This window comes from Pelophylax lessonae (genome assembly GCF_965119305.1).
Source record: "Pelophylax lessonae genome assembly, chromosome: 6".
NCBI lineage: Eukaryota > Metazoa > Chordata > Amphibia > Anura > Ranidae > Pelophylax > Pelophylax lessonae.
In genome coordinates this window covers 270,790,471-270,815,439 of record NC_138773.1, presented here as the reverse complement: position 1 = coordinate 270,815,439, position 24,969 = coordinate 270,790,471, and the positions used below count along the sequence as shown (strand labels likewise).

At 42.6% G+C, this 24,969-nt stretch overlaps 1 protein-coding gene across 4 annotated transcripts in view; it reads left to right on the top strand.

Moving 5' to 3' along the window:
- The window catches only part of TANC1 (tetratricopeptide repeat, ankyrin repeat and coiled-coil containing 1), a gene marked incomplete at its 3' end in the record, with an annotated part of 423,607 nt that overhangs the window by 344,958 nt on the left and 53,680 nt on the right, over positions 1-24,969 (top strand). For all 4 annotated transcript variants that reach the window (XM_082260319.1, XM_082260320.1, XM_082260321.1 and 1 more), the window contains 3 exons: positions 7,794-8,030; positions 12,945-13,130; positions 20,208-20,286. In XM_082260319.1, the coding sequence (XP_082116445.1) occupies positions 7,794-8,030; positions 12,945-13,130; positions 20,208-20,286 (502 nt within the window). The remainder of the gene's footprint in view (positions 1-7,793; positions 8,031-12,944; positions 13,131-20,207; positions 20,287-24,969) is intronic.

Genomic DNA, 24,969 nt, shown 5'->3' with positions numbered 1-24,969 from the left:
AGCAGCGCCTGGCCTTGAGTACCATCGAGGGCCAGGTTTTCGGCCTTGGCGGTTTCCTTTCAACGACCATTGGTCATTTATTACTTAGTGCATACCTTTATCCTGGGAGTTTGACACTTGGCTCCTCCAGTGCGGTCTCCATTGCCGCTGTGGGACCTAAATTTGGTGCTGTCAGCTCTTCAGAAACCTCCTTTCCAAAGTCTTCAGGAGGTTCCCCTGCTTACGTTGTCCCAGAAGGTGGCCTTTTTGGTGGGTATTACTTCTGCGCACAGGGTGTCGGAGGAGGCGGCATTGTCTTGTCGTTCACCTTACCTGGTGGTTCACAGACATAGGGTGGTTCTTCGTCCCTGTAGGTTGTTCCTTCCAAGGGTCGTCCCTGATTTCCATTTGAATGAAGACATTGTGTTGCCTTCCCTATGTCCCAGGCCTAAACATCCTAATGTTATCCTAATGTTATTGCCTTGCATTCCCTGGATGTGGTTCGGGCAATCAGGGTGTACCTGGCAGCTACAAGTCTTTTAGGAAGTCAGACTCACTATTTGTAGTTACGGATGGACCTCAAAGGATTGGCTGCTTCTGCTGCAACCATTTCCAGATGGATCAGACAGTCAGTGATTCAGGCCTGTTCAATTAAGGGTCAGGTCCCTCCTTTCTCTGTTAAGGCACACTCTACTTGCTTAGTGCCTCCTGGGCCTATCGTCATATGGTGTCAGTGATGAAGGTTTGCAAGGCGGCCACTTGATCGCCTGTGCACACTTGCACAAAGTTTTATAAGGTGGATGTGTTGGCATCTGTGGATGCTTCTTTATGGCCGCAAGGGTTTTGCAGGCTGCGGTTTTAGAGGACCTAGTCCTCTTTGAGGGTGTATTGTTTTATTCAGATGAGCTCCAGTTTTTATGGTTGAGCTCCATGTTACCTGGTTGGTTTAGCCTTGGGAATCTTTTCTTGCTGTTACCACCCCTCATGTTTGACACTGCTTTGGGACGTTCCAATGGTCAAGAATATAAGGAGGTGTGTCCGTCAATGAATGGAAGAGCAAATGGGATTTTTGACTTACCGTAAAATTTATTTCTCTGATGTTCATTGACGGACACAGCACCCAACCCTCTGTGGAGTTATAATTCTCCTGACACTGCTTGTAACAAAACTGAGTGCCTATAGCTGAGAGTGGGAGTATACCCCCTGAGTGTCCTACTCCAGTAGGGGTAAGTATAACCCAATGGTCAAGAAGATAAGGATCTGTGTCCGTCAATGAATATCCGAGAAATGTATTTTACAGTAAGTAAAAATTCCCATTTTTTCAAGGGATCTCCCCTTAAAAACGCATCAGCCACTGTGATGGTCGTCTTGCGTTTTGGGATTTGCTAATGTTACCAGGTCTTTAAGATACTGTGGGTACTGATATGCTTGACTGTTTCATTACTATAAAAAGTTTCTGTATCTTTCTGTGATCTTTGGGCTCACCCAGTCCTTGGAGGGCTACAAGGTTTTGCCTATATTGGAATAGCTAAAGATTGATGATTCTTCTTTGCCAGTACATTTCTCTTTAGCGCAGGAGATTGTTCATTTGGTCTACTGCTGGTTACAAGTCGGTAGCTTGTCAGTAAACACTTAGCCACACCTAGGCCCGCCAAGTTCTTTCTGGATTGGCAGCACTGCTGAAACCCTCCCGTCCATTGTGTGTTGTAGTGTCTGGAGAAGGAAGCTGATGAAACACAAATAAAGGAGGATTTAGCTCAGTCAGGGATGATAATGTAAGCTTTTTCTTTATTTTATGAGGCTTGTGCATCACGTAGTATATGGATTTGGCACTTGTTTAGGCTTTACAGGAGCCTTTAGTTGTACTTAAGTTGCTCATTTACCTGATTGGTATGACCTGTCCTGCCAGTCGCGGTCAAATCAGGAGACCGTTGTATGTCTCTGGCCTTTCTCTGCGGATATCCTTTGGGAAGAATCAATTGAATGCATGAAACTTATCACTCAAAAAGGAGCAGAAGCTTCTTTTGGGCAATAGTGTTGAACGCTCCGATTTTGCTGCAACAATCGTGGAAAAATTACACCATGATTGTGGTGCCATTAAGAAGTAATGGCATCACAAACGCGGCCCGCGTTTTACCGCATTTTGGAATGGCGGGCAGAATTGCGCCGATTCCACCTGCAAATCAAATCGCCTAGGTGTGAATGGAGCCTTAGATTTTCCCCTTAATTGGTTTAAGATTAGGCCAGTGCATAACCGCAGAAGTTTACCTAACTTTTTCACATCTTTCCTGTTTATGGTAAAAGTATGTGTCCCTATGTCTTTCAATGGCCTTCTGGCTTAGTTAGGTGGACAGCTGAATTTGATCCACTTGTGAATTACTTATCTTGTCTTATTTTGTACAGCATGCCTTTGTAGTATCATGCTACCCACTTAGAGGCATTTGTGTTTGTTTTTCATTGCCATGGATACACTATAGGCCCAGATTTGTACAGTTACATGAGAAACCTTCGCACAGTTCCAGCGTTCCTCGGAGCTGATGTAGTGTATTATTACTGCCAATAGTCAGATCTGGCCATTACATTTTAACTGGCAAGAGCAATTTAACACATGATGGCGTGAAAGCAGAATCGTCTAGGCCTATATGTACTGTTGATGTTTGTAAATATGAACCCCAGGGAAGGGACTAACTGTCACTGTTAGAAACTACAAATGCTGTATTTTGTAGTACAGCCAAAGCTTTTCTGGTCCTACTTCTCTTCTGGGTTACAGGCGTGCATTTCTGCTGTGACTTAGAATCAGCAGGACGTCACATGGTATGGAAGAATCCTGACAATAACGTCAGGATTCACACAGATGCCTGACCAGCAACTGGCTCAGCTTCTTAGCACATAGCTGAAAGCCAAAGTCAGCTGCGCCTAACCCCCTCTCCTGCCCGGCCCTCCAGTCAGCGATGGAGAGGCAGAGCGGAGGGCTATGACTGACAGTCATGTGATCTCTCTTGGGCTTAGAACCCGCGGGGGAAAGCTGCAGCATCACAGCAATGCTGCACCCATAGAGGGTAGAATGTACAGCCGTGGCCAAAAGTTTTGAGAATGACACAAATATTAATTTTTACAAAGTCTGCTGCTTCAGTGTTTTTAGATCTTTGTCAGATGTTACTGTGGTATACTGAAGTATAATTACAAGCATTTCATAAGTGTCAAAAGTTTTTATTGACAATTACATTAAGTTTATGCAAAGAGTCAATATGTGCAGTGTTGACCCTTCTTTTTTAAGACCTCTGCAATCCGCCCTGGCATGCTGTCAATCATCATCTGAGCCACATCCTGACCAATGGCTTGCATAACCAATGCTTGGCATTTGTCAGAATTTGTGTTTTTTTTTTTGTTCACCGTCTCTTTAGGATTGACCACAAGTTCTCAATGGGATTAGGGTCTGGGGGAGTTTCCTGGCCATGGACCCAAAATGTTGATGTTTTGTTCCCCAAGCTACTTACTTAGTTATCACTTTTATCTTATGGCAAGGTGCTCCATCATGCTGGAAAAGGCATTGTTCTTCACCATCCTGGATGGTTGGATGAAGTTGCTCTCGGAGCATGTTTTTGCACTATTCTTTATCCATGGCTGTGTTCTTATCCACTTTCTTGGCTGAGAAGCAACCCCACACATGAATGGTCTCAGGATGCTTTACTGTTGGCATAACACAGGACTCCTGGTAACGCTCACCTTTTCTTCTCCAAACAAGATTTTTCCGGATGCCCCAAACGATCGGAAAGGGGATTCATCAGAGAAATCAACTTTACCTCAGTCCTCAGCAATCCAAATTGCTATCATAAAAACTGAGGCAGCAGACTTTGTGAAAAAATACTTGTTTCATTCTCAAAACTTTTTGCCACGGCTGTATGTGTGTGTACTCACCTGCTAAATCAGAGCCTGACCTCCCCAATGAATGGGGAGCACAAGCTTTGCTGATTGCAAAATCAATAAGTCTGAATCTGTAGAGGGTGTTTCAGACCTCTGTATTGAGTCCACAGCTTCCCCTCAAGAGCATGGGTCCCATTCTGCAGCAAATGGGAGGGGCAGGCTTTTTGTCCCCCCCCCCCGCCCCCATGTACTTATCCTCTCCATCCTCCAGCACTGTCCCCATCATCTTCTATGGTTCATTGCTGGCAGTCCTCCTTGGGAACACCCACATCCTTCTGCCTAGTTCCTGAGCCTCGCTACGGTTTACACAACCCTATTTCGCATCATAACGCAGACTTGGCTCACACTACTCCAGGACTGGGGGGTGCTCTTGTACCATTACCCACCCCCTTCCCCACCATAGAGGAAGAAGAGGAAGCTGCCATGATGTCACTGCAAACACTGTAAACAACTTCTGATAGAAGATTTAAACAGAATTTTTTTCTGTGAAAAAAAAAAATACCCCAAGTTAGACTTTGGGGACCTGGGTGAGGATAGTTGCCGTTTTGCTTTAAGGGATACTGCAGCTTAAAGAATTGGAGCCAGTGACTTTTGGGGCAGTGGTGTTATCCTATGAAGAAATATGTAGCCTCTCTGCGGTTTCCCATGGTTGAGGGAGGCTCCAGTTTGGGCCTGGAAAGTAAATGCATTTTTAAGTATTTTCTTGAAAATCATACTTCACATTCTTCCATGAGCAGCGTTTGCCAGACTGTGCAGAGGTTATGCTTAGTGGAAAACCCATCAGTCTTCGCAACACCTTACAGTCTGGCTTCCTCTATGGACTGGAATTGTAATCTGCTAGACCTATACAGTATATTAAATACATTATTAAAAGAGAAGTATGGGCTTTGCAAAAAGAAAAAGAAAAAAAACACAATATGCTCACCTAGGTGGATGCAACATTAATCCAATGCTGTATATGTCCCCCACCAGCTCTGCAGTTAGAACTCCATGATCAAACACAGCGATTGCTCAGTTCTCCCCCTCCGCTCTGAGCAGAAAGCTGGGACTGTCAGTCATGGGCTCTTTGCGCTGCCCTTTCTTCTTTGCTCTGGGCTGGCTCAGGCTCTCGGCAGATTACTGAGAGGCTGAGCCAGATGCTGGTCCAGGCTTCTGGTGGATCCCGACCATATTGGTTGGGATCTTTTCAGATCCTTGACCGGCTCTGTGACATCAGTCGACCAGACTTTAGCCCTCTGTTGGCTGAAAATGGGTCATAGAAGTGCAGAACAAACTGTACTCCTGTGATCCATAGAAGTACAGCAAAAAAAGTTTGGGCTGTACTATTCCGTTAAACATTGTTTTCTAAAGAGAGCCAGTATTCTGCAATGCTCACAAACAGCTGTCATTGATGTGTTTTTATGCTTTTTAGTGTTTTGAACTACTAAAGCTAGGTACACTCAGGCCGAAAATGGTTGGTTCGGCAGTTACTAGACGACTTTCATCCCATGTGTACAGCTCCTCGTCCGAAAGAAGCCGGTCTTACAACTGACTTCTGTCGGATGAGCATTCTGGAAAACCAGCATCGGATCGGCACTCACAGCCAAGGACTTCCTGTGTGTACCCAGCATAAGACTGATAAGAAAGCTTTGTCACTTCTTTATATCTTATCGACTTTGCAAATTATCTTCCTCCTCTTTTTGTATTTTGTATTTGCCTGCAGACATCCATTTGTTTGCTGAAACAGTCAGCCATACTCAGGAAGTGTCGGATACAATAAAGCCTAAAACCCAGTTAAATAACTAACAAAAAAATCACATTAGGAGTGTGACAGTCTGTCTTTATTATAGCCTCTTGTAGTGCCCTGCACAGGTTGAATTGAAAAGGAAGCACTGTAAATAAATCAGGCCTTATTAAATTGCACAATACACAGTAAGTGGAATTTTCTTAGACCAGAGCTGACAGACTCTAGAGCCATTGTGCATGGCAATCGGTCAGCTTCTATCTTTTATTTAAAAAAGAAGTACAAACAAAAAAGTAGTACAGCTAAGGCTGGTTTGGCTGTACTTCTTAAATGGATGACAGGAGTGCAGTCTGTTCTGAACTGGCACCAGAGTCAAACTCTTAGCGAGCCGCTGAGAGCCTGAGCCAGCCACTCCCACCTCCTCCACAGCCCAGTGCTCCAGTGACTGACTGACACTGGCTCTCTGCTCAGGTAGCACGTAGAACTGAGCCACCAGCTGTGTTTGATTGCTCGGGGGACTGATGCTAAATTCCCCAAAATCCTCGCAAACCCCCCTCCCCGGGGTCAGATTCTGGCAGTGCTGTATCCAAGTGATTGGATTGTAAAACTAGCTGAGCAAAATTTGACATTTGACTTGTTGATTTTAGCAGATATGAGTTGATCTGTTTGCCCTCACTTCCACTTTTAGCTGTCAGCTGGTGGATAGAGATGGGCTCAGTTATGTTCAGGATCCTATTCCCAACCTACCTTCCCTGCCTGATCCCGCCAGGAAGATGACAATGCACACCGCTTCACAGCTGCACAGACCGGGAAATGCCTCACTGCCTGTGATTAGCGGTGTGTAGTGTCTGCTTTCTGGCGGAATTGGGCAGGTGGTTTGTGACTAGGTTCCCGAACACATCTTAGCCCATCTCTACTGGTGGATAGAGAACACACCCATCTCAGAAGCCGTTTTCTTTCTAATTGAGACTCTTTTAGTGTTGATGAGTTTAGTTTTGTTGTAATCATTATTAAATCCCCATACATGTAAACAAGAGTCCTCTTGCAGGTCTTTATTGAATCCTCATGAATGCCTGCAGGCATATTTAGTAAAGCAGAGCATAGGACAATGGTAATGTACAAAGTTCTGTGATCCTACTATATTTCTCTTTTTGTCTGATTATAGCAATAAAAGCAGTAGAAGATGATTGATGTTTCACTGTTAGTTACAGAACTTTGCTGTATCAAATAAGTCTGGTAGTCTCTCGATTACCAAAAATCATGGGCTTCATAGTTGACTTTGATTGAAAGCAAAGCTGCCTGTATTGCCCATACCAGACGATCAGCCCTTACTTCCCATGTCTCTTGGATAGACTGGAAGATGAAAGGTTGGGGCCTTTGAGTTGTTATCCAAAGCACAGCTTCCCTTTTAGTTTATTTTAACCTAAAACATGTGTTAAGTGCAAGTAACAAGCTTTATACTCTTTGTACTGACCCTGCAATGCTAGATACCAAGGGACGGTCATTGGCTAAAGTTCAAGAACTCTGAGATATTGCATTCTGTGAAAGGGACGCTAGAAAAGATGATGTAATGCAGAAGTTTCAGAATGAAAAAAAATCAACCCCCAGCTAAAGTAATGATCCCCTGTCTGCTGGCTCACATATCCCTCATTTGGTTGTTCTAGCTGCACCCAGGTAGATATTCTTATTACATAACAGAGCTTGTATGATTGATAGGAAATAACTGGTTTTAGTATGACAGGTCAATAACCCACCACTGGTTAGTCATTGCCAACAAGTCTTTGATAATGGAGTTCTGTAAAAGTTTTTCCATTCTAAAAACATGCTGGAGAGTGCCAGTTTTCCGCTATGCTGCGTCAGGGGAGGTTTATGTTCCTTTACAGTCCTGAGCAACTTTTAATGCACTTATATTATCTTACACCTATTATATGTTTTTCATCTGTCAGTCCTCCTTTAATAGACCACAATGTATTCCCATGCCCTGCATCAAGAAAGCAGGTTAAATCTAGCTTATTGTGTTTCAGGGAATATCACAGTACTGGTGTAAAGGGCATACACAAATGTCTTCTGTGGTTTTGGCTCTAGCCAAGCAGAATTAATTTGCTGCAGCTGCCTATAGCATTCCTGCATCCAGCCAAAAAACTAACCTACTTGATTCTTTTTGCAGGTGAGCCGACTCCTGATTTTAGCAGGGGCAAACGTCAACTACAGGACAGAGGTTTTAAATAACGCCCCAATTCAGTGTGTCCAAGCGCACCTCGGTCATGAGGAGATGGTCTGCTTGCTGCTGGAGTCTGGGGCCATTGTGGATGGGTTGTCTGAGAGCGGTATGACCCCATTGTGCTATGCAGCTGCTTCTGGACACCTAAATATTGTAACCCTTCTGTGCAAAAAAGGAGCAAAGGTGACTATAATGGAGGCGATTTAAAAAAAATGTATTTGTGATGCTTTTCCGGCAATATACATTAGAAAGTCCTGCTCTTAAAATGGTTGTAAATCCTTACATATACTCAGTGAAGTGACTGGCCTCAGGTGATGCACAGAGATTAAACAAATTCTAAAATTTGTATCTTCCTATCTGCAGCCCTCTCTTCTCTACATCTTTTCAAAGTGCTGAATTATAAAGCTTGTTTGAGAGTACAGAAAAAAGGGGTAGAGGACTGAAGTTACACTTTGCAGAACTCAATGAGGAGAGCTCTGAGAGCTGATTGGAGGGAAGGGACAATCAGGCTGTCAATCAGCTGGAGAGCCCTCTCCTGTAACTGTTTTTCTCTTGGTGTCAGGAAAAAAAAGTCTGAAGCAATTCAAGCTAATAACCGAGGAAAGAAGCAGCAGACAGAAATGACACCTAGTGCTCTTAATTGAGACAAGTACACACTATAGAGGGATATGCTGTGTTCATAATTTGTGTGAGGTTTGCAATGAATTTAACGCTGAAATCCAGGTGAAAACAGCTCTACATACAGATGAAGTGCATAAATGACGAGTTTTTATGCCAAATGATTTCTATCTGTATTTGTATACTATCCATCCAGATTTGAGATTTGGCAGGGTGGGAGTAACACTTACAGGTCTTGTTGCTTCCCCAGCCTGTGGCTGGACATTTAAAAAAGAAGCAGCACACTGATGAGCTCATCTCTGTCACTCTGCTCTCTCTTCCGGTCAGCATGCATCTTTTTAACACATGAGCACGACAGCTTAACAGATAGGCTGGTCATACATTATACAATTTTTCTTCAGATTTACCAAATCCATATGAGGTCAAACCTAAACACTTTCCAATTTGTATGCAATGAGGCAGGCCTTTGCACTACATAGTTGAAGGTAAATCTAAAGGAAATTGTATAGTATGGCAGTTAGCTTCTGTACTGTTTTGGCCTTTCGCAGTTTGAGCTCTATTGTACAGGAACTGCAAATAGGCTAATATCAAGTGATACACTACTTGCTTTAAACAAACTGCATGTATTGATGTGTTCATGAATAAAGTATGAATGATCTATGATTTTTCTTTGCTTTTTTTTTTTTCTTTAAATATTCTGGATGATTAAAGTGGAGCCTCACTTTACAGTCTTCCAGATCATTTAGAGAAAATCTGTTTCAGTCTTTCACATTTAGTAAATCTTTTATGCTATATATAAAATACATGACATGACACTCCCAGGGACTTCAGCCAAGTGTGGTAATTGCACAATGCAGAAGTTACTGTTGCTTTAATTGCATTTTGCCCGCAATAATGATATGCACATTGGCACTCTCCTCCCTTGGATTGAACTCCCTCACAATGGCAGACATGCTTCAGTTAGAAAGTGTGAAGCTTTGTCCCTTGTGTGTGGAGTTCGCTCTGTATGTGGCCCGTAAGATTATGTGGGTTACTGTTACTAGATCCCAGGTCATTAATAGGAATTTGTCAGAATGTGCCCCCTTCCCCTCTAATATTCAGCAGATGTTGTGGCTTCCTCATGTAATGAAGCTCGCAGAGGATACGCATCCTGTGCTGATGTTGCTCGGCTTCAGCTATTCCGGCAGATGGAGAATATTGGCGAGACTCTGCAGGGTCCTTTTTGAAATGTGTTCTCTTGCCCTAATTTATCAGAATGGCTGATAGAGGAATCATGTATGTTGCCAGAAGATAACCTACCGGATTCCTTTTTTTTTTTTTAATTATATTTTTATTGCATAAAAGCATAATAAACATAACATAAGAATGACATAACTGAGGAGTGGTGTCCCCAAGACAGTAATAAAAACAAAGGACAACACAATGATGAAGCAGGTAAAGATACAGCACAAAACTGCAAAGCATGAGAAAAATTTCCGTAAAAACATAATAAAATGTCCACATACACAAGAAACATTATAGAAAAGAGCAAGGGGATCAAGGGGGATTCAAGGCATATGAATCCCAAGCTTCCCAGACCGCATTGAACTTGGGTAGCTCATCATGCACCCTAGCCGTCAGACTCCAAGTTCCGGATGTCAGAAACTAGTTTCCAAAAAAGAGCCTTGTCTGGAGGGGACTCCCGTAGCCAGCATAGGGGAATGGCCCTCCTAGCAGCCAAAAGGAGAAAGGAAATCAGCTTGGATGCCGGCTTGGAGAGCCTGGGAAATGGCAGGCCGAGTAGGCAATGCAAGGGGTCTAGTGGCAAATCCACTCCCACCACGGCTTTAAGAGTGTCCAGAACCATTGACCAAAAGGGACAAATAAGGGTACATGACCAAAAAATATGATAAAGAGAACCTGTATCCCCCCTGCACCGCCAGCACAGGGTGGAACACGAGGGATTCATCTTATGAAGGCGTTCCGGGGTCCTATACCAAAAAAGGAGCACCTTGAGGGCAGTCTCTCTCTGCGCCACACAGCGGGAAGATTTAAAGGAAGACGTCCATATCCTATTCCACATGGACAGCGTAATCGGCCGACCCAGTATCTCAGACCACCGACGCATGTAAAAATGCGAGCGGAACAGCGTCGTGTAAAATGGTATATATGGAAGACACCAAGTGTCCCTGATGGGGACCACGGCCACACAACAATTTTAAAGGCCGTGGGCCTCTCCAGGGTAAACGTCTGCGCCAGTTTCTGAAAAAAGTCGCGAACTTGGAGAAAAAAATAAAAGGACTGCTTCGGCAAGGAAAACCTCTCCCGAAGTTTCTCAAAAGTAAAAAGCGTACGGGACACTGGGTGGACCAGGCTGCATAGCTGAAAAAGTGGAGGTTGAGTCCAGGCCCATAACCTACCCACCTGGCGACCGTCCCGGATTCCATTTTTTATTCTCCTGAATTTAAATTGACCATGAATGGCAGATTCTGTGTGGTTGCTATGTACAACATGGTTGGTTCCTAATGCAAACGCTAATAAATGTGTATGAACAAAGAATACTCATTGGCAAGTTTAAGTAAGCAGATTGGAAAAGATTAGCATTAGGCATAAAATAACTATAGATATTGTCAGGTCATGGCATCTAAAGTTTACCTGCCATGTATAAAAATAGTCACCCAAAATGTAGGCTGAGAGAAATCTTGCAGACATTAATATACGTTTATTAGAAAGAAATGCTGTGTCCTCTGCACACTAAATTAAATGTGAACAAGGGTATACTGGCACAACAAGGACTCCGAGGTGAACCTCAAAAAACCTACTATAGGGACATGTAGGACAGTAAACGGACCTAAATGATATCTAAAGAGTCCATAAAGTCCATAAATACAACAGGTCTGTACACACTTGAAGGCAGCTTTGTCAAGAAGTGGAGAAGATGAACTTGCAGGGTACTAGGAGAGAAGACAAGCGCCACTCTAAGTGTAGTAAGACTCGGTATTTATTAAAAATTCACCATACTGGGTACTCACAATGTACAAGAGTTTAAACAGCAGTGGATATACTCTCAAGGGATCGATTGGTCCAAATGCCTGGGCGGAAAGGAACTGGTGTGCTCCGAAGATCCGTGTCTAACCGTGGGGATCGGCGATATCCGTACCCTGGGGACACTTGCAGCGCTTCCGGCGGCGGACTTCCGGGTTGGGCATGAAGCGTAGAGCGTGGGGCGTGATGACGTAGGCGACACGTTGTTGGAGCATGCGCTCCTTCCTCAGGCCTGCAAGTATCCCCAGGGTCCGGATATCGCCGATCCCCACGGTTAGACACGGATCTTCGGAGCACACCAGTTCCTTTCCGCCCAGGCATTTGGACCAATCGATCCCTTGAGAGTATATCCACTGCTGTTTAAACTCTTGTACATTGTGAGTACCCAGTATGGTGAATTTTTAATAAATACCGAGTCATACTACACTTAGAGTGGCGCTTGTCTTCTCTCCTAAATTAAATGTGATCAACATGTTTTTATTATTTTAATTTATTACAGGTATTTATATAGTGGCAACAATGTATGTAGTGCTTTACATACATTCCCGTCAATCCCTGTTTTCAGGAGTTGACAGTCTAAAGCCAGCCATACATGGATTGAAATTTTGGCCAGTTTATCAGGGAATGGATGAATTGGCATTGGGGTTGTACATGAGTCGATCTACTTGATCAACTTTTGTACAACTGCCCTGCTGGGAAATGTCCTCTTATTCTTTGGTGCATGCTATAGCCTGCAATGCTGATCAGTGTATTCTGACGGCTGCTGTCAGAAAAGGGTAGCTCAGCAGGGAGGATACCCCCATCCACCTTGAATGTGTGAATAGGGGAATTAAGCTAGTTTTGTTTTCTATGGGCTGCTTAAGGTCTTTATCTCACATGCATAGATACACACATACTACAGCCAATTTAGACAGGAGACAATTGACCAGCATGTTTTGGACTCTGGAAGGAAACCGGAGTAAACCTGGAGGAAATCCATCAAAGCACAAGGAGAGCATGCAAACTCTATGCAGATAATGTCCTGGCTGGGATTCAAACTGAGGACAACAGTGCTGCAAGGCAGAAGTGCTAAACACTAAGCCAATGTACTGCACATCTCTTTATTCCACCATAGGTGTGGAAAAGAGATGAGAAAATTGATTTGCAAATTCTGTGAATCTCAAATTAATATTTCACTGGAATATACGCAAGCAGTCTCTACAGTATTGTCCACGATTGCCTTGATTCATGCATTGTCACATATTCGTCCATCCTGCATGCGCAGATTCAGATAAGACAAAATTCCCATCATTTCCAGTTTACACAATTTGCGCATTACATTTCTTGTGAGTAGAGTATGCTAATTATAGGGTCTCAACTTACAAATTTACATAGAATTAAGGTTTGTAAACCCAGTTTGTTAATGTTTTGACTAAATAATTTAATTAAGTGGCTTTTATTGATTGTATTTTGCAGGTGGATCACATAGACAAGAAAGGACAGAGTGCCTTGGTACACAGTGCTCTGAGGGGACACTGTAGTATCCTCAAGTTTTTACTGAGTTGTGACTGGACATCTCCCAACCAACAACCAAATTATGTAAGACGAAGCCACGCCCTCCAGCAGTCTCTGACCGCAGCGGCCAGTATGGGACACACAGAGGTATGAAACAAATCACTGCCGGCCCAGTCCATTCTCAAGTCTTCATGTGGATGCCTCAAGAAAAGCATAGTGGAAGATATGCAGTATGAACTGTAATCTTAGGAAGTCCTTTGTGTTTTGTGACCTTGTATCAGTACACAGGTCACAACTCCAAAGTGGTCTCCTCTGTTTTACACTACAGTGGGCAGATTCCTGGAATAATATATAGAATGAGTTCAAGGATCATAAAGTAGAACCACTTCTCAAAGCAGCCAGACAGTTTTTTTTTTTTTTTTTTTGCCAATTCCAAATAGATGTATTCCATTTTTCTTTCACTCAGAAGAAGAAAGGGAATCTGGTACCATTTTGTTGGAATCTATGCAAAGAAAAATTAGGGTCTGCCATTCCTAACCCCCCTCAGGAAAATGGCAGTTGCCTGACTGCCATGAGATCCACTGCTTCAATTATTTGAGCCACTTAACCAAAACAAAGCTGCAGATCTGATGTTCTGACATCACTTGTATTCTTGTTCCGAGTCAGTGACTCAAGCTATTGAAGTCAAGAGGCCACCTGGCAATTATTATATTCAATGGGAGGCCACCCATGGTAGGCTCCATATTTGTCTCAGAAAAGATTTGTTTTTTAAAGCTGAATGAGTGTGTTAGTCAATGCTGCTTTTACAATTTGACATTTTGGGTAAAAGTGGCCTTGGGTTGACAGGGTCCCTTTAAGACTTTGGTACTCCCGTTCCACTCTCTTTTTTTGCCCATAGCACACGCAGGAGGCTAAATGCAGTTAATACACAACAATTATTAAACAGCTTTTTCTTTCACACTGCCTTGGACAGCCATTAACCAACAGGTCCTGTTTCACAATGGAGTTGGAAACCGGAGACATGACTTTTATGAAGCTGGCAGTTGGGTTCTCAGAACTGACTGTCGTATCATTTGATATGCTGTGTGATGCAGTAAAATGGAATACAATGCTCCCAAAGTTCCAACTTAATCTCAGCTTTACCAGCTAAACAAGCTTAGCAAAATCATTAGGATACGGTGGTTAACAGAAAAAAGTCTTACTAGCAGAATCTATGTTCCACTGACTCCCAGGTGTGCAGTATGCAGGCATATTTAACACATTATAATAGGGGATCACCCCCCATCATCCCACAAAAGTACAGAGCACATACAAAAACATGCAGAATTTTGATAATTAAAACTGGTCCCAGTCTGTCAGATAGTAATGGTATATATGTGCGGTTGTTGTGAAAAATTAGTGTCCAGCCACAGAAATCCATACTGCATGAAGCATTGTGATTTTGAGTTCCAGTAGAAGACACCCAAACCACTTTTTGTTCACAACTAATTACATTCTATAATAGATATGTGTTTTGACTTTAGCTATATAGAGCCATAACTATGTATAGCCTATAGAGATTGGCTACGTTCTGCACACAGTGGTCCTAATAACAGATCAAACACTCTCACTGGACAGTCACAGCAGTTGGAAAGGCTAAACCGAGAAATGTTGGTTAAAGAGACAGGCATAAGAGGGTTAATATACACCGATCAGCCTTAACATTATGACTACTGACATGTAAAATGAATAACATTCATTATTTTATTACAATGGCATCTGAAAATAAGTGGGATATATTAGGTAGCAAATGAAAATGTTAGCCCTGAAGTTGATGTGTTGAAAACAGAAAAAAATGGGCAAGCATAAAAATGACTTTAACAAGGGCCAGATTGTAATGACTACACTTTTGGTCCAAGGAAGGAAAACCAGAAAACCTGCGTCAGGGTTATGGGTGGCCCTGGCTTATTGATGTGCATGGGGAGCAAAGGCTGGCCCATGTAGTCCAATCCAATAGAAGGGCTACTGTAGCTCAAATTGTTGAAACAGAGAGGAACTGAAGTTCCAATGTAACAAACATTGAGCAGGCAGTCATTTATTGCAGAAGAGACAAGTAATGCCTCTTCTGCGATAAAATGCACCTACCTGCCTGCTTACTGTCTTTTCTAGCAATGTAAACTGAAGGCTGCACATGCGCAACTCAGCTTGCATCATTGGGCTGGTCTCTGTGTTCCTGAATGACAGCCTCTTGTGCATGCTTAGGGGTGACACCAGCCCGTGCAGGCTGACAAAGACGACCTAATACCAGCACACAGGAGAAGATGCCAATGCCAGCAAGGGACAAGACCAGTGGAGGAAAGGCAAGTTTTAGCTCCGTTAGTTCTACTAGAATGCTGCTTCTGTTAGAAAGTGTCAGAAGACTGCATTGCAGTTTGCTGTGTACGGGGGTTCATGGCAGCAAAACAGTCAGGGTGCCCGTGCTGACCCATGTGCACAGCCAAAAGCACCTACGATGCATTTTGAGCATCAGGACTGGACCATAGAGCAATGGAAAAAGGTGGCCTGGTTTGATGAATCGCATTTTCTTTTACATACTGTGGATGACTTGGTGCCTGTGCGTCGCTTACCTGGGGAAGAGATGGCACCAGGATGTACTATGGGAAGTCTGATCCATGAAGGCCCCACATTGAAACTTACTGGACTTAAAGGATATGTGGATGGCTTGGTGCCAAATACCCCAGCATACCTCCAGAGGTCTAGTGGAGTCCATGCTTCAACAGATCGGGGCTGTTTTGGCAGCAAAAGGGTGGGTGGGCATGTTATGGCAGATTGGTGTGAGTGTATAGATAGATATAGACCATGTTTATGTTCTTGGGATTAGTTACTATGCATGCATTGTTTCAGTTCATTAAACAAGTTTAGCAGTGGATCCAAGAGTAAAATTCAACAGGCAAATGTTTTTCCAGCTCTCGTCCTTGTGGAGATCTCTTCTCATTTATGGCAAGCTTACCCTATAGCAAACAGTCAGCTACCCTTGGTAAAGCAGCATGAAAGATGATTGCTGATTACTTGCTATAAATTACAGCACGTTGCTTTTTACTTTTTACTGAGCAGACTTTTCTGTTTTCAGAGGGCTTCAAGTTTCTACAGCATGACATCTCTGTAATCCATGTACTCAGTGTCCTGTGGTCGTGCTGAAATTATAGGGCCTTTAATTATAACAATATGGTTGTCATAATGCTGCCATCTACACTGTATTATAGGCTTCATTGGGGCACGCCTGCCTCTTGTTTTGAAGATCTTGGTGGATTGTGCAAGCTTTAGGTCAGATTAAAGGAACACTTTAAGAACTATTTAGAGAAGAGAAAGAGATGGGTGACTTTGAAAGAACACATTGAAAGAAGATGGTATAATTGGACCTCCAAGCATATCAAATATATCAAACACAATTTTGGAGAAGGATTCTCATTTGAGTAAAATATTCAGATTCGAGGACAGATTATTTTTCTTTAATGTTCTAATTTGAATCCATACAGTAGATAAATGTCATTGTTTGCCTTCTAATGCTGGCCATATATGTCTCTAATTCTTGCTAAATCGGCTCAGGTTCAAGCTGTGGGGGCTATATTGGAATTACTTGGCTTGACAAACTGTTTGGGTGCTGCAGCTGCTAGAATATAGTCGGCAGCAAAGATACCTCCTTAAACACTTAAGCCCTGGAAGATTTTACCCCCTTCCTGACCAGGGCCTATTTTGCGATTCGGCACTGCGTGACTTTAACGGACAATTGCGCGGTCGTGCGACGCTGTACCTAAACAAAATTGACGTCCTTTTTCCCCCACAAACGGAGCTTTCTTTTGGTGGTATTTGATCATCTGTGCAATTTTTTGATCATGCGCTATAAACAAAAAAAAGAGCGTCAATTTTGCAAAAATAACAATATTTTTCACATTTTTTTATATGAAATTCCCCCCAAAAAAATGTAAAAATCAAAATTTTTTAACATTTTCGGCCAATTTGTTTTATGCTATATATGTTTGGTAAAAAAAAATTGCAAAAAGCGTATTTTGATTGGTTTGCACAAAATTTATCGCGTTTACTAACAAAGGGAAAGATTTTTGTTGTTTTTTTTTTTTAACGCGTAATGGCGGCGATCTGCGATTTTTTTTTTTTTTTTTTTTTTTTTGCGGTACTGCCACATTGCGGCGGACATATCGGACCCTTGACTGACATTTTTGACACTTTTGGGGTTACCTGTGACATTTCTACAGTAATCAGTGCTATACATATGCACTGTTACTGTAAAATTACACTGGCAGTGAAGGGGTTAACTTTTTTTTGAGAGGGAGGGGTGGTGTGTGTCCCTAGGGGCGTGATTCTAACTGTAATTGGCTGTGGCTTGAGGTGTAGGAACAGTGATCAACGGTTCTACATAGTAGAACTGTATGATCACTGTTTCTACACAGGGGAGAATGACAGGCGGCTTGTTTACATCAGCCCGCCTGCCTTTCTCCCTCTGCACCGACGATCGCCAAGTGACCGGCGGGCATCGGGTCCGCCGGTCACACGCGCGGGAGTTCGTGACCGCGCCTCCGGGGGGCGCGCGCTCGCTCCCTAGACCCTTACAGGCTAGCGACGTAGTACTACGTCGCTCTGCCTATGAGGGGCTGACCGCCGCAGTAGATAGTAGACTATCTACTGCGGCGGTCGGCAAGCGGTTAAAATCTTTTTAATGTAGATGGTGGAACCCACTAGATTGATTTTGTTGAGCCCGCAGGCTGAACAGAAGAAATCAGTGCATATATGGCTAGCCAGAGAGTCATAACCATCCATAATTTGTCTTTAGGTACTCTTGCAGGGTCCAGTTGTTGTCGCGTGTCTCTATGTGGTCTGGTTGTACAGGAGTATGTGAAGAATTCAGCATGGGCTCTGTGACAGTAATGCTTGCTATAAAGCCAAGTGACACCTGTCCTAACGACTGGGGGTGGGACATTTTTAGACAGTATCCTGGAGAACCGTTATTTTGAGTGTTGTAGAAGTCCACTCAAACGTTTTGCTTCAATGGTTACTTCACTAAATGCTGTTGTTTCAGCAATGATTGAACATTGCTTACAAGAGTCTCACTGCTTCAGCTGCATTCTCTGTAATGTAAAATAAAATAAATATTTATTAGGAATACTGAGATTATAATGCCATATCCAAAGGGATGGGCAAGTTGGGATATTAGGTACAGATACCTCACTCAGCCCTATAGGGTTTTGGAATCCCTGCATGTCATACCTGCAGCGTTTTCTTTTACTTCTCCTCATGTCCCATTGACAATCCTATTGAGTTTGTATTGGGACTTGATGCAATGCTTGTGCAAAACAATGTTTTGGCAAAGTATTACAACCTTTAAGGAATGGCATTTTTCCCACAGTAATTGTGACTGGTTGCAGCTGTTCCTGTCCAGAGTGTCAACCTTTTCTTGGCCTTCATATTTTCATGCTTGAAAGTTAAAATAATTATGATTACATGTAGTTATGCATAGTTCCCATAACATTACCCGGCACTGTACAGCTGGGAACTGAGCAGATGGGGCGATAGTGATTGAGCACTGCATTAGATCTCTGATGCTAACTTCTTGTACAGGTTACCATACACACATAAATTTTAGGGGTTAGCTCACCTCTACAAAAAAAAACTACCTATGCAAGTAAAAGGGTGTTTGGAGATTAAAACAAACTGTGCAGCTCTGCCTAAACTTGAATAATGCCCTTGATATATGTGTAGGCAATTTACACATTTACATACCTCTTGAAGCCTGATTGGAATACTCCTAGGATGTTGCTGAGTGAAGCCTAGTCATTATTGCTCACTTTCTACCGCTTTTTTCTCTGATTCAAACCCTCTCACATGCTCTTTCTTTCCCTTGATACAGTAGCTCCTAGCTCATTGTTTGAGAGCTCACTACTGTGGTGAAGGAGGTGAGCAGTAATGACTAGGCTTTACCTAGCAACATCCTGGGAGTATTCCAGTCAGGCTTCATGTGGTACATAAATGGCCTACATCTTTAGCAAGGAAGTTAATCCTGCTTTAGTCAGATCTGCACAGTTTGTTTGTTTTTATATCTACATACGCCCCCTTATCTGCATAGGCAGTTTTTTGGTTAAAGCGGAGTTCCGGCCACAAAATCGACATAATCGATTTTGTGGCCATGCGCTTCCTATTTGTAACCTGAAAAAGAAATGGATAGTTACGATTTTTTAACTTTTTTTTACTTGTTATTGTAGAAAAATATACTAGCCTTTCTTCCACTTCCTCCCTCGGCGGCCCGCGCCGTCACTTCCGGTTTGAAATGATTTCTGGGAGCTGAACGTCATCGCTCCCAGGAATCAGTGCGGCGCACCGGAAGTGACGAGCGGGGCCGGTGCAGGCGCATTCTGGGAGAAGAGGACATGGAAGAGGACGCAGAAGAGGATCGCACTGGCTTCAGCTGCCCACAACCGAGATGGCAACGCTGGAGAAGAAATTTTAAAGGTAAGTATTTCTTCTTGCAGGTAAATGCGACCCGGGACAGTACAGAGGCTATCCATTGTGGAATGTACTAGCCCTGACTGTCCCGGGGGTATTTTTATTGAAAAAATTTTTTGTGGCCGGAACTCCGCTTTAAGGTGCACATATTAGAATTCACTCTTGCTTTCAATGACTAGTCAACCTTGGCAAAGGTAACCTAAGACTCAAGATCATACAATCATTGTCTGGTGGACTTGCAAGGAGATGTGAATGGCACAGTAACCTACGTTTTCTATTCTAATGAGCAAAATGGCTACCCACATGTACATCTATAATTGCAAGTTATACATAGAAACTATATATATATATATATATATTTATATCCTTTTTTTTTTTTTCCATCTAATTTTCAATTCACTTTTATTTTGTATCTATATTCATTGCTCTGTTCATTTACATTAAAGTTGCCCTAATGCAATACAGGTTAATGCAACACACCAAAGTAGACAGATATGAATGGGCCCTTAAATCACTGGAGAGTTTAAACTGCTGTTTGTGCCCCAGTTAGGGAGATTTCCTCTTCAGTGGTCACTGGGAAAGAACTCCTCTTAAAGAGACTATGATTAATGTAATCCAAAGTTGAAAAATCAAATTATAGGTGATGTCTTATTCTTGTAAATTCAGGTAAATTTAGTATACACATTGTCCATATACCTTCTTTTGCATGACTCTCCCTTTCTCTTTTTCCAGGTGGTGAGATGTCTCTTGAACCACGAGAAAGGCTCCCCAATAGACATCAATGAGAATGACACACTTTGGGGAGAGACAGGTAGAGCAATTTATTAACTACTTTAGTGTGCACACAGATATTTGCTGCTCCATCTTCAGTGTCGTTAAACCTATATTCTATTTATACTACATGTATTACTTTGAGACACTTGTAGGGGTAAATTTGGTTACTAGGTTATGACAAAGAAAATATGCTCTGTGAACCAGGTCATCCTTTGACGATGATGGCCATGTCATAATATTGGATATTTTTGTAACGGCTGGTTGTTAATATCTGTCGGGTTATCACAGGGGATGCAACTGTTATGTATTAGTGGACCTTGTGCAGACAGCCATGGTGTTTGAAATACAGACCTCACCTAGATGGAACCTAGCATAGTATTAAAGTTTAGCCTTAAACTAACTCTAAATGTACTGGCAGTCACATTCTAAAACCAATCTATCTAACCCTGTAAAGCAAAAATCACTATACTTACCTTTTCTGCAGCTGATCTAGTCCAGTCTCTGGTGGCAGATGCTGTGTGGAAGAGACAGCTGACAATAGCTGGGAAACACTGTAAAAAGAACAAAAAGAGGGTGCACCGACCTTGCGCATTACCAAAATGGAGTTTTATTAAAATGAAGTAGAAAGAGATATACTCACAAACACAAAAATCTTAAAAGCGTATGGGTCCACAAGAAGAGATCCACAACGTATCAGCCATTTGGTAGGTCCTCCGGCGTGCTGGACGCTGTCCTAGTGACCTGGTTGTTTTGGGTCCATTGTGGACCGATACACTTTTAAGATTTTTGTGTTTGTGAGTATATCACTTTCTACTTAATTTTAATAAAAATCCATTTAGGTAATGCACAAGGTCAGTGCACCCTCTTTTTGTTCTTTTTAGAGTGTTTCCATCTGGTTTCCCCTGACCCTAGGAGGGCAGCAAAATCTGTGCACATACCCGGAGCTATAGAGACTCACCGCTGCCACATCTCTTTTGAGCGCAGGAGTGTTTGTTTGTCCATAACAGCTGGGAAATGCCTTGGACGTGACCTTACCCATAGACTTACTATGGGGCTTGCGTTGTCGGCTGCCTCTCCTGCACCCCCCTACACAAAGAAGCTGCCGCTGACAGCTCACTATCAGCATGACTGAAGTGGCTGCAGAAAAGGTGTGTATAGCGATTTTTGCTTTACATGGTTGGATTCCTTTTGGAATGTGACTGCAAATATTTTTAGAGTTGGTTTTCGGCTGAACTTCTACTGGAAGACAGTTTGAGTCTGTGTTATCATTGGTTGGTAACATTTTTCCAGTAAAAAAAAACAAAACAAAACTTTGCGGGTCAGAGCTGTAGACTAGCTCTGTTAATTTGGATATAAAGAGAAGGTTCCGAGTCTCTTTAGTGTTCTTATTGCTGTTTTTGTGACTGTTGGGGAGATTTCCCCTCCCTTCCTGTTAGGATAGGAAATTATGGGAAATCCCCTCAGCTAGAACTTAGAAGTGAACGAAAACACATTTATTTTAGTGGGCAATGGGACATTTTTTTGTTGGTGTGTATTTCTTCCTATCCTGATAATGATCATTCTCTTATTCCATTTCTGCATAGGCGTCACAGGGGCAAAGTGAGGAAAATATCCAAAATAGGATCATAGACTGAAAAAAATCTTCCCCATTCAATTCAAAACAAAAAAAAAGAAACAATGGCTGGAGTTAGACTTTAACTTCAGAGTACTATACATTGAAGTGGAGGCTCTATTGTTTCTATACAGTAACAGTGAACCATAGTTCACCATTGAGGTCTGCAGTTCATAGTTCACCATTGAGGCCTTAAAGTTGGGATAAAATCAGTGTATGTAGAACTGCTTTGCAGACTGTGAGCTTACCAGCACATTGTCTGAGCGCACACACCATTGACAGAGACCTGCGACCCACCTAATGCTGCCTATTTGTTAAAATGAAATTGACTTTAGGATATTTGAACCCTTTCTCCCCTTATGTGCCTTCTCAAGTACATTTACAAGGTACACGGCGCTCACACGGCTTCCTCCAGGGTGTAGGCCGTGCAATGGAAGCAGCAGGTGCACTTAAATCCACTACAAGGAATTAGGTCATTCACAGTTGCCTCAGCCTGTTGTTAAGGTAGCTATTTTCTCCCATCAAACAAGTTATAACAAAGGAAATATTCTCTGTGAACCAGGTCATCCTTTGACTTTGCCTTTTCGTATTCTGTGTTGGCAAAACAAAGCTTTTCCCATGCCACACCTTGGTTGTTAGCCCAGCACTGAATGAACTGAGATAAGATCAGCTGTTGCCTCGCTGCGTTCGACTGAAGCAGGGCTGACGGTTTAACATGATGGGACAGGATGAACGAACCGCCTGCCTACACCCTGTTAGGCGCTTTTATGGAACACTTTTCCATTTATGTTGTTTTTATCATTAGAATTGTTTTAAATGGTTTCACTTCTATACTCCCAAGCTAGAAATATAAAAGGGCAGACTGCCATAGGTGTATCTCTTCCCCATGGCCCTTTAAAGGGCAACTCCACCTTTTTTTTTAACCTCTCTGGCTAACATAATTTTAATTAGGACAGCAAAATAATCAGCTTTCGAAATAGTATTCATTATCTGTTTAGTTCTGTTGTGCTTGTACATGGTCTTTACATTTCTGATTGAGTTGAGAATATTTTTAGGTTTCTAATATAGAAATGTTGCTTTGTGGGAATCGTAGGATCATTATAATACTGTGCCCATGTGAATATGCCATAGTTAACTACTCACATTAAGGCCCTGTTTACACCTGAGCGTTTTTCAGCCCATAAAATGCTCATCTGTGAAAATCCAAAACGCCCAACAATCAAAATCCCATTCATTTCAATGGCCCCTGTTCACATCTGAGCGTTTTGTCCCCTGAAGCAAAGTGCCCGTAGCTCAAAAAAGTACTGGAGCTTCTTTTTGGGCTGATCAAGAGCTGTTCCGGTCCCATAGGAATGCATTAAAACTAGTGATCGCCCGATATAGTTTTTTTAATGCCGATACCGATATTTTGGTCATCGGATATCGGTATCGGCCGATATCTGCCGATATTTTCGGACATGTGAAAATGTTTTATTTATTTGTTTTTTTTTTTCTAAGGGTACTCTTGTGGAGGGATCTGGGGGTTTAAAAGACCCCCAAACCCCTCCTCGGCACCGAAAAGCATTCAAAACGCCAAGTTTGGCTGTTTTGAATGCTGTCACTTTTTTTAATTTGGCGCAGAGTACCCGGAAGTGATGTCATGACACCACTTCCGGGATTTTTACATGGAGAGGCAGTACACCGGGTCTTCTCTTCGGCAGCGGCGGTGGTGTAGGTAGGATGCCCGGGTCTCCTGGTGGGACGGGAGACCCGGCCGAGCCACGGAAGGCTGCGGGAGGGGGGACATATATTGCAGATAACGGTGTTTTATTTAGAGATCGACCGATTATCAGCAACACCGATATATCGGGGAAAGTGCATATCGGCCCCCGATATACCGGTGTTACCAATAATCGGTCGATCCCTAATTAAAACGCAGTTTATTTCAAACACAGATGGTCTCCACCCCTTTTAACACACCCATTTTTTAACATAAATCAAAACGCCTGCAAAAAATGCCCCAAAAAACTCCCAAGAAACGCCCAAAAAACACCTGAAAACGATACGCTCACAGTTGCAGTTATGAAGTATGACCCCAATAGCACAAGATGTTGTCTAAGGTGGGTATTATTGTAATCTAACACTGATCGTGTCTGTGGTCTGCTGCAACAGATTTCGTGCTTGTACAGTATGTTAAAGCAGACCTTCACTGCCTCCTTACATTTTTCACAATATTACCAGTCCCCTTTTCCTTTCTCAGTTGCAAATTCATATTGGTCCTGTATTTCTGAATTTCTCATTTAGGTGAGAATGACATAGCCTCTACGTCCTGCAGTCTCCTGAGATACTAACGTCATGCATCTCAGAGGCCATCTCTAACACATTGTACATGCTCATCGGGGGCCGGCTTCTAGAACCCTTTAAAAACAGCTGGTTCCCAATTTATGAAAAAAAATAAAAAAAGCTGCGGTGTGGGATCTGGTGTGCAGCAGCACAGTGGCGATCTGTGTTCCTTAGAGGGGATTTTCCTTCACTTCCTGTTTTGTGACATAACAGTAATAAAAGAGATCGTCAAAGGAATAAAATCTTCCTTTAGACAGTTTTTACCAGAACAAGTGTCCCTTTTGAAAGTTTTGCCTTTTTTGTTGACTGACTACTCAAACGTTTTTCACTTTCAGTCCCGCTGATAAGGGGGAGGGAAAATCTCTGCATTAGAGAGAAACACAACAACATACGCTCACCAGTCATTTTATTAAGGTACACCATGCTATTACAAGATGTTGGAAACATTCCTCAGAGATTTTGGTCCACATTAACATGATTATATGCTAAGTGCTGCACTGGAGTTCTGGTATCACTTTCGCTGCACGTAGAAGTACTTGCTGAGTGTCTTCTGGAATCACGAAGATTCATACACATTTTTCTTTTCGGACTTGACTTTACACTCACCAGCCACTTTATTAGGTTCACCTTGGACCCCCTTTTGCTTTCCGAACTGCCTACAGTCTTCATGGCATAGATTCAACAAGGTGTTGGAAACATTCCTCAGGGATTTTGGTCCATATTGACATGATAGCATCACGCAGTTGCTGCAGATTTGTTGGCTGCACATCCATGATGCGAATCTCC